We start from the raw sequence: 10593 nt of genomic DNA, 5'->3' as shown, positions 1-10593 counted from the left end.
TCAAAATAAAAAAAATTGAAAAAAAAAAAAAAAAAAAAGGGCAGGGGGAACCTGAATTTAGAGACTGGGAAACCCAACAGTCATGTTAGCAGTTACCATTGTTGGCTCCTGGTGATTAGTGAGTAAACTTTTTTTTATATTTTACTATCATTTACAGTTTGGAGCCCAGACTGCACACATTTAGTTAGAAGGAAGGAGGTGTGATGCAGGAGTGGTAGCAAACACCCACCAGCTTTCTAGCAATCAATTCTGAACTAAACGCAGATGCCATCAATGTCATAATGACAACCCTGAACGTTGTCAAATGTGTCAATAAAGACTTTGAACGTCAATGATACTTTCGACATCATTTAAGATTAAGTCTGACAACCTCTATAGTTAGTAAGTGATGTAGGAGCTGATGCATTAAATGCTTCCTTAACTCTTTGAAAGGTAAGTCATTATCTCTTAGATCCATCCAGCATTTGTATACACTAAAGGCAGCTAGGGGCATGACTTGTCAGTGTCTGTGGCTTCTGAAGTCCAAGGTAGTGTAGGGACTAAGGGAAAACTTTACTCTCACCACCCAAAGGTTCTCTGAAAATGAACTGACAAAAGGCAGATTAATAGGAGAAAGGCATGAAAAATTTATTTGATCATAGTTTTATGTGACATTGGAGCCTCCTTCAGAATCAAGACCCATAGATACAGGGCAAACTGTCCATTTTTATGCTTAGGTTCTATGAAGCAGGGACAGCACTGGAGAAATGGGATCAAAAGCTATGATCTAACGGTAACAGACTGAGTGGGACACCCAGCAAGGCCTGTTTGCTCAGGTTTTTCTTTGCCTCACTGTCCTTCTTCCAGGGACTGGGGCAGGACACTTTCTGAAAGGGAGGTCTTATGACCTACAATCAGACAAGGTACATCAGAGAATTTCTTTATGGTGGGACACCCAGCAAGGCCTGTTTGCTCAGGTTTTTCTTTGCCTCACTGTCCTTCTTCCAGGGTCTGGGGCAGGACACTTTCTGAAAGGGAGGTCTTATGACCTACAATCAGACAAGGTACATCAGAGAATTTCTTTATGGCTAGCTCCAAGACAGAAAGGCAGGGGAAAGATTAGAGGATAATTTTAGTTTTTATGGCTGGTTTTGGGGACAGTGGTTCTGATTTCTATGACCCTTATCAAGGAAGAGAGATTCTAGTTTCTATGACTTGTCTCAGGAAAATGAGGCTGAGAGACAAGAGCGTACGCGATGTTCAGAGGAAAACATTTCTTCTGAAGCCTCCACTTTGGGGTGTTGTTTTTTGAGCCGCAACAGTAGGGCCCCTAACCCAGCAGAATGAAGCAGGCTACTGCCTGAGCCTTATGAGCGCCGGCCATTATCTCTGACCAGGGCAAACAAATGGTCCTTATCACCTGTGCATGGGATTGTCCCAAGCGGCCCTCCCCAGCAGCAGCGCACAGCAGGGCCTCCATTCCTGGAGCCTCTCACAGGGCAGAAGGTCTACATCTGCCTGGGGAATGGGGGCAGCAGTGCCAGGCTGGAAGCACAGCATGCTTGCACAGAGACAGCTCCAGAGGGAATGACATGACAGTGACCAAACACAAAAGTACCACTTCTCTCCCTCTCCCGGAGCGCCTGACTGCCCCAGGAATGGGGCCCTCACCAAGACGAAAGAAAACAGCCTCTGTAATTCCTTTCTTTTCCTGCCTCCACCCTAGACCAGTTTAAAGCCACTAGGGATTCATTCAAGCTCTAAAGCCCAAAGTATTCCAAAGCAAACGAGTACTATTATGGTCTTCTTTTTAACATAAATCTTGTGCTGCCACACTTGGGGTTCGCTATTGTTATCAATGGTAACCTGCTTTGTAACATTGCTTCAATGCCAAGGAATCGCTAAATAGTTCCACAATTAGGCTGAGCCAACCAATTTATTCTAGGTCACTTCTATCCTTTCATGTTTATCATGGAGCTGCTTTTCTGGCTGCATCTTTAAATAAATTGCTTCTGTGTTTTTGCAATTCTACTTCAAAATCTTTGCAAATGGGCCAAATATTTACTAACTATGAAACCAAAGACCCATCATCCTTGTTCCCGCCCTGAAATTTTGGGGGAGGTTTGAGGAGCAGCATTACTAAGGATGGGGGTGACACAGATCTCTCTCTCAGCTGACGGATTCTGAAGGTGGGGACAGGAGGAACCTCAGGGCTTGACACCCTCCCTGACAATACCTTTTTCTTTCCCAACTATGGCAGCTGCAGCGTGGTGGCTGTGCTTCCTGCTGCAGACTCTGTCATCCGGCTCCCTCTAGCTTCTACATTGATTTATTATTTCCCTAGCAGCACTCAGGAGGAACCTTGAATAGAACAATGCTATCCTGATGGGATTCAGGAAGCTGACAGGGGTCAGGACACACTACCCCCAAACATGTCACCTTGGCATATTGAAAACATACTGAAAACAGCAGGAGCAAGAGGGTCTCTCTGACCTTCCCCCACCCTTTTTGGCTGAAGCAGGTCATAAAACCTAGGAGAGACTTTCTGACCTTCCCCTGCGGCAGGTCAACGGACTCTCATGTGAGAGGTGCCCCCATACTCAGAGGAAAGGAACATCCTTATTTCCAAAGACACAGGGGAGGAGAAGGATCTGTACAAACAGGCCTTGCTAAGTTCTCCTGGTTATTGATTGATTGATTGATTGATTTTTTAAATTTTTTGGCAGCTGGCTGATATGGGCATCCAAATCCTTGACCTTGGTGTTATCAGCACCATGCCATCCCAAGCGAGCTAACCGGCCACACCTCTCCCAGTTTATTACCATTAGATCATACGCCCTTTGTCTCATCATACATCTCCCGGCTGTCCACTCTTCATCAAACTTTCCATAGAAATAAACAGGTTTAACTGTTTCCTCAAGTCATGTCCTTATGAAGGCTCCCATGTCACATACGACTTGTGTTAAATAAATTTGCACGCTTTTGTGTTGTTGATCTGTCTTTAGTTATAGGGGCCTCAGCCAAGAACCTAGACTGAGTAAGAAAAAACACTGTATTCCCCCCTACAAAGCAATGGAGTGAGGTTAACAGAATTTTTGCTGTGCCCCTTCATCGCTTCGTGGTACCCCAGTGTCCTGTGCTGATCTTAACTCTCGCCTAGTGGGACCCACCCAGGCTTGATCTCAAGGACAATGTCTTCGTTCAAGTCCTTTTGCTTTCTTTATCTTCTCACATCTGCGGTTACCTGTCCTTTGTCGTAAAACCTTAAGGTCTTACAGGGTCTCAGCAAACCAGCCTTTTAAATTAGCCATGCAAAAGTATTAATGGGTGCGGGTGGCAAAGGCTAATGAATACGGGACAAAGCTGAATGGATGGCTTCCCACAGTAAGGGAGGACTATGCCAGCCAAGCTCAGTTGCTCTGAGCAGAGTAGAATGCTGACTCTACATAGAATGTCTGTCAGTGGTGTGCAGGGAAAGCAGCTCTCTGGAGGTGGGAGGAAGATCCCTGATTCATAGCACTGGCCAATATCCAGGGTATAAATATTCCCATCATGGCCTGACTTCAATCTACTGATGATTCAACAAGTGGCCCTGAATTTTTAACCATTGGCTCTTGCTGGTCTCCAAAGGCTAGCTCTAGCACGGGAACTGCTGGACTTTCAGGGGTGTGAGTGATTGACATCATCTGCAGGAGCAGTGTCACTTGACTGAGACTGCTGTGGATTGGGGTACTGAGGAGCTGGCACTGGAGTGAGTCCATCCTTGGCTGGCTGACTTTCAGCAGCAAGAGGCTGATGCTGATTGGTTAGCTAGCTAAGCTTGTCTTGAGGTGTGTTCTCAATGACACATTGAAGAGGTTTGAAACTAGTTCTGACAGCTACTGGTTACCATGGGTACATGACAATCTGTCCTTTCTCAAGTCTATAGGAACATTTTTATTCTCAGGCATTCCCCACACTGGATAAAAATTTTAACACAAGCTTTTCTTAGCAAAGGCTGGACAATCTGGGACACTTAATCAAAATTTCAGTTTGAATAGTAGTTTTTGGATGGCCAGTGAAATTAAGTGCAGAAAAATCCCCCACTGACATTAAAACGGACACATTCTGATGATATGTTTTCTACATCTTTTTCTCCTTTCCCATTTCAATGCTCTTAGATGAATCTTGGCCTAACTAGAGAATGTGTATGTAGGATTTTCAGCTCATTTTAGTGAAACAATCTGTGGGTTTCTCTTTGAGATAAACATCGGTAATTTCTGCTACAGATAAACAGGGAACTGAAAGCACAAACCGGACACCATGCTTGGCTTGTCCCCAAAGGAGGTCTGCCTCTTACCTCTAAAAAGCACGATGCTCTCCCACTCTGCTCCCCAAACCCATGCACCTGCTGATTCCCCAACCTACATACACGGAGCAGGAATTGTTTGTGAATCAGAGCTGGATGAGTTTGGGTTGGTACCCACATTTTCCTTAACTCACACTGGCATGGCTTACAATACTTATTTTATTGTTCTGTATCTTGTTAATATTCAAAATGGTTTGAACATGGTGTCTATTGGCAACTATCAAAACTATCTCCAGAAGGGAGAGAATCAAGATGGTGTCACTCTCTCCCACAAATCAACCAATTTACAACTACAAAAATGTTAACAACAGCCAAGCTGGGGCCACTAGAGCTCAGGCAAAGAGGAGGAGAGACTGACGGAATGCATGAAGTCAGGAGAAGCCTAGATGAGAGAAAGAAGGCACCACTCGGACTGTTTTAAGCCCCGGCCATTTCAAGGCTGGGCCTGGTGAGCACATGGAGAAAGAGCTGGCAAAAGCTGCAGCTGTGGCCTTCCTTTGAAGTTACTTGGAGACTGCAGGGGAGAGGAGGGCCTTGGTGGCCCCCAGGCTAGCAAGGCCACTGACAGGGTTCCCGTGGACCCCCATAGGAGCAAGGGGCCACAGACAAGTGAAAAAAGGAGCCACTCAGAGGCTGGGGAGTCATCGCAAGGGACTGGCGCATGGCCCGTCCCATGGCAAGTGTTTAGAGTGAGGTGGGGGGGAGATGGGTCCACCAGGGGAACACTGGGGCACAACAGGAAGAGCTGATCTGCCTCCACTCAACACAGGACCACTCAGTGGAGACTGGTCAGGAATGCAGAACTGTACTGAGTGCAATTTGCTGAAAAGACACAGGCCCGGACCACAGTTTCCACACAACACAGGTGTATGACCTCACAAGACCTGGAAGTGCTTACAAGGTCAACAATTAAACCCTGAGCTGCACCAAAAGCCTTCCCCAGGGAATCAGCAGCAAAGCAGCAATTCAGCCCAACCACAGGGCTCAAGTGTTAGTCTCCACAGGAAGTTCCCCCATTTTAGAAGTAAGCAAAGGACAACAAATTAGTTCCAGTGCAGAGATTAAGTGGTGGGGGTAGCTAATAATCCAACACAGAACTGAAAGAAAAAAACAAAATACCCACAAATCAGAGACAAAGTTCTGATATTAACTGGTAAAGATCTAACACCACCAAAGAACCCCCATAAAACCTAGAAGAGCTGAAAGACCCTGGCCCCTGAGCTGGGGTGAGGGGGGCCCGAGGGCCTCAGCCATGTCCCCCCTGATGTCTGCATCTACCCCAGCGAAAACTGAGCCTCTGCAGAAGTCCCCAGGCTCCCAAGCCATGGTAGGGGGCAATGAGGGCCTCAGCCACACACCCCCACATCCTCATCCAGCCCAGTGATGACCAAACTTCTGCAGAAGCCCCCAGGCTCCTGAGCTGGAGTGGGGGGTGCCAAGGGCTCCAGCCACAGTTCCTCAATGTCCACACCCAGCCCGGTGACCTCCGAGCCACTGCTGGAAGCCCCTTGGGCTGCCAAGCCAGAGTTGGGGGACACGTGCCTCAGCCATGCCCCCTTACCCTCCACAACCAGGCCAGCAAAGGAGCCCACGTCAGGCCAGTCCAGCAGTACCCCCCTGCTTCGTCCCCCTTCCCACCTCCCCCACTGCTCTGCAACAACATCTTAGAATGTAAAATAATAATAATAATAAATAAATAAAATTTAAAAATAAACTATATATTACATTGCAAAAACAAACAAACAAATAAATAAATAAAATTTTCCCTCTGAGATGAATTATATATAAAAAAAATCTCCATTTTTCTTCAATAATGGAATCTTTTCTCCTTTTCAATTATTCCCTGCTCAATCCCTTCTGAACCTAGAGTAAGATCCCCACTTAGACTGTGTCCTTCCAACCCTTGGCTAAGAGCAGGGACTTGGGTGACAGAGGGGCCTGAGTTTAAACATTGTTCTCGCTGCACACCTGTGTGACCTTAGCATGTGTTGCTGTGTGAACAGAAGCTCCAACTAGAGACCTGGGAACTCTACCTTCAGGCCAGGTTTGCTGCAGCTGCTGAGGAGGAACTAAGACTGTTCAGTTCATCCCTCTGTATAAAGGTAAGAGAAGGATGAAGACGGAAGGGAACAGAGAAACCAAGAGGCCGCAGATTCTGCACAAGAGAATAGCTGGGTAGAGACCCAGAGTAAGACCATACAGCTCTGCTCCAGGCTGCCAAACTTCAGGCCCAGCCCAGGCACTGATTCTCCACCAGCCTTACCAATCCCCCTTGTGTCCTCAAACCCCTTGGGTCTCCAAATCCAACGCACGCTCCTGATGACCTCTCAGGAAACTTTAACTCTACTGGCAACCTCCTGCCTCCTCTGCTCGAGACCATTCTCCCATGGGAAAGGCAGCTCAGCAATGAATGTGCCTGGACCCTGGAGCTGGACTGGCAGGGTCCTGGCTCTTCCACTACATTCTAGGGCAGGTGACTTACCTTATTTGGGCCTCAGTTTCCTAGTGTGTGTGATGGGACTAATAATAGTGCCTACCTCCTTGTATTGCCGTGGAGATGAAATGATTTACTATCTGGAAGACATGACGCTGACTGGCTACAGTAGTGCTCTATAAGGGGTGTCCCCCAGGTCCTAGCCTCAGCCTTCTCCCTAGCAATGCCACTCCATGCATTCAGCAGTTCTCCAGGTATGACCTCTGTGCTGGTGACTCTCCAGGCAGTGTCTGTGGCCTGGATCCCTCGCCTAGACTCCTCCCTTTCTTTTCTGCTTAGATATGTCACCATCATCTCAAATCTAACATGTCTTTGATGAAACTCAATGCCTTCCCTTCAACGGGATCCTCTTCCCCTCCCCCACCCATGACAGCGTCATTCTGGCCCTTCCAGCCTCCGCATCTCACCCTCTCCTCCTTCTCCCAATATCCAATCAGCCACCAAGCCCCGTTGTTCTTCCTGTAACTTCACTCAGACCCACCCCTTCCTCTGCATGCCCACTGCACTGCCATTTGTGCTGTCCTTCCCAGAACAAATTGTTACACGGCTTCCCAGCAGATGTCCCCTGGTTTCAGGGGTGAATTGGCATTTCGTGTGAGAGTAAGAGGCAGCCCTGCTAAGACGGCCAGCTGCACACCCCACCCCCAGTGCTGAGGTCAGGACAACTCATGCATCCCACATACACACCCGCTCACACTTCCAGGTGGCCTCTATTTGGGGGTAGGAGTGTCACTGAGAATCACAGAGCTTCTTCCAAATCGGGTCCATCCCACAAACCCAGCTCGGACAAAACTTCTCCAGCACAGATTGCTCAAGCCTCCCCACCCCCCAGACGTCCTCCACCCTACCTTGCTCCGTCATCACCTCTTCTTTCTAAGGCCAGCCATGACCTGGCCTGCCCTCGATGCCCCATGTCCTGCTCACCTCTCCCCAGGTGCTCCCACCTTCTTGGTGTCCTTTCCAGGCACCCACCCCGAGCTTGTACTCTTTCTGCTCCTCTTACCTGACATGCCTCCTACCCGCTGCATTTCACATCTTATTAACCCCCAGGCCTGCTTCGTCCTTTCCTAACTGCCCCATTGCACCCATCAGCCTGTTCTAAACACCAGTTTATTTCCTTGTGGCTCTCTCTGGACCCTGGTATCATCTTGTCCACTGCACTGGACAATCAGCTGCTTGAGGACAGAAGCCACTCTTGTCTCTAACCCACAGGGCCTGGCACAATGAAAGGAAGCAAATCCCATCCCAGATGCCACTTTGTAGATTTCAAAGATCTCTATCCAAAGCTGACCACTTCCCAATGCCCACTGTCAGCCTGTGATGAGACCCTTCAGAAAGATTTGAACAGCCAGAACAGGGATGGAGCCAGGGAAAACTTCAGCTCCTCAGCAGCTATTTTACTGGGTATGCAAAATATAAGGGGGTTGGTGCCAGCAGGTGACAGGCTGATGACCTGAGAGAGATGACCTGTCACACACAGGTTTGGCCTGTGTGTTTCTTCTCGGTCATAAGCCCTGCCACCAGCTTACACACATCATGAGAATTCATGACGGCGGAGTTAAGCACATTGCCCTGGAGTCTTTACCTTCTTCCGTTTGGTGGAGGTCAGTGCTGTCTTCTAAGTCTTCATCCACCCAGGGGCGAGCGTCGGCCCTGGCTCTAGGCTCCCCCTTCTTTCTCTCCATGCTTCTATCGGCATTTTTAAAGATCCACACAATCCAAATGCAGACAACTGCTACCAAGACTGGAGTCAGGATAAACATGGTCCGGGAGTCTGATCCCGAAGGTGTGCACGCTTCCTACACTGGTATTTAAACAAAGAGACGGGAATGGGGAATGCTGGGAGCTGGAAGGAAGGAAGAGAGAGGTGTGCCAGGGGAAGGCACAAAGCGCAGAGCTCTGGAACTCTGTGAGGACTTTGCAAAGGAGCAAAGATCAAAGTCCTGTGAGTGTGGGATGTGCTGTGGGTTTGGTCATGCACCAGTGCATTCACTTTTTTAAACTGTGTGATCAGTATATTCCTAGACAGTAATTGCCAGGATCTGAGTAAACACTTTGATGCACTAGATCTCACCAGCAGCGGCAAAAGGCATTCAGTCTTCCTCCTGTATAACTTTTCCTGGGAGCAATACATCTTCTACTTGCCTGAAGCTAGGAGTCACCTGGAGAAGTTGTTTTTATTTTAAAAATTTTTAAAAATTATTCTTAAAAAGTTCTTTTTTATCTTTTGAATTGAAACATAATTGATTATCCATTATATTGAGTTGACTATCAGTATTTGTGTGCAGTATGTGATGATCAAATCAATATTATTAGCACGTTCATCATCACAAATTGTAATTACCCTTTGTGTTCCCTACCCAATTACTATTTAACCGCCCCTGCCCCTTCCCACCTTCAGTATCTATAGGTCTGTTCTCTCCTTAAAGTTCAACATTTTATTGTGGTCTTTCTTTCTTTCTTTCTTGGCTCTCACTTATGAGTGAGAACTTGTTTTTAAAGGAACAGATTTCCAGGTACCAACTCAGATCTGCTGAAAGAAAATTTCCAGGGAAGAGACCTGGTACCTGAATTTTAAACAGCATATTTGTGAAACACTGTCTTGAGGTTTTGATTTTTTTTTTTTTAATAATGCCAGAACCAACATATGGAGCAAAGAAAGTATATTTTGCATTAGATAAAAACTTTGATACAAAAAATTAAAATAACATTTGATTAATTATATAATATAATAACTTATTATTATATATAATAACTTAAATAGGGTTTTTGTTTGTTTGGTTTTTAGCAAGTGTCTTAGTTTGGGCTGCTGGAATGAAAATATCATAGACTGGATAGCTTGAACAATAAAAATTTCTTTCTCACAGCTCTGGAGGCTGGAAAATCCAAGATCAACGTAGGTGCTGGCCAATTTGGCCCCTGGTGAGGGCTTTCTTCCTGGTTTGCTAGTGGCCACCTTCTTGGTGGTGGATGGTGAAGAGAGAGAGAACTTCTCTCATGTCTTCTTATAAAGCCACTAATTCCAGTCCTGAGGCCCCACACTCATCACTAATCACTCCCCAAAGCCCCACCTCCAAATACCATCACATTGGAGGTATTCAACATATGAATTTGACATATGAATTTTGGAGAGACATAAACTTTCAGTCCATAGCAGCAAGGTGCCAAAGTATGTATAATATGATACCATCTGAGTAAAAGAGTGGAAAATCCTATACATTTACATATGCTTCTTTATTCATAACATTTCCTGGAAGGTGATACTCTAAATTTTAAACAGTGCTTATATAAGGACTTCTCTTTACGAGTTTTGCAATTTCTTGTGAGTGTATATTTATTCGAAATTAAGAATTAATTAAGAAAAAAATAGTAATTACTTGTCTTGGAGGGAGTGTGGTAACTGAATGGTCCCACACTCTTGGGGGACAAGTATGGGGGAGAGAATTTTTACTGTATTCTATTCCGTAATTTTGTAATTTTCCACTATTATAAATATATTGCTCATTCAAAAAACAAATACATGTTATTTATTCCAATTGTCATTTTTATATTTTTATTTTATTATATTATTGATTGCAATACTCTTTTTTTGCGATAGACGACTATTTTTTAATGTTGTCGTATTGCTTCTAACTCCAGAGAACTGTGTGAAAGAGCGTAGATCAGGCATATCATGGAAGAACCGGGCTCCCCGGGAGGTGTGTGAACGGCGGTAGTGTCACCTGCTGTGCTCTTGTGAAGGGAAGTGCCCTCTATGCTCCTGCTGAAAGGG

General features: G+C 46.0%; 1 protein-coding gene across 1 annotated transcript in view; it reads right to left on the bottom strand.

Moving 5' to 3' along the window:
* IYD (iodotyrosine deiodinase) overlaps positions 1-8593 on the bottom strand; it is a 31435-nt gene extending 22842 nt beyond the window's left edge. The window contains exon 1 of the mRNA XM_008591258.1: positions 8407-8593. Within this exon, the coding sequence (XP_008589480.1) occupies positions 8407-8584 (178 nt within the window). The 5' untranslated portion in view covers positions 8585-8593. The remainder of the gene's footprint in view (positions 1-8406) is intronic.
* Between the last annotated feature and the right edge of the window lie 2000 nt (positions 8594-10593).

Source organism: Galeopterus variegatus, unplaced genomic scaffold, assembly GCF_000696425.1.
Source record: "Galeopterus variegatus unplaced genomic scaffold, G_variegatus-3.0.2 Scaffold6791, whole genome shotgun sequence".
Classification (NCBI taxonomy): Eukaryota; Metazoa; Chordata; class Mammalia; order Dermoptera; family Cynocephalidae; genus Galeopterus; species Galeopterus variegatus.
The sequence above is the reverse complement of the archived record's forward strand: the minus strand, read 5'-3'. Positions and strand labels throughout refer to the sequence as shown.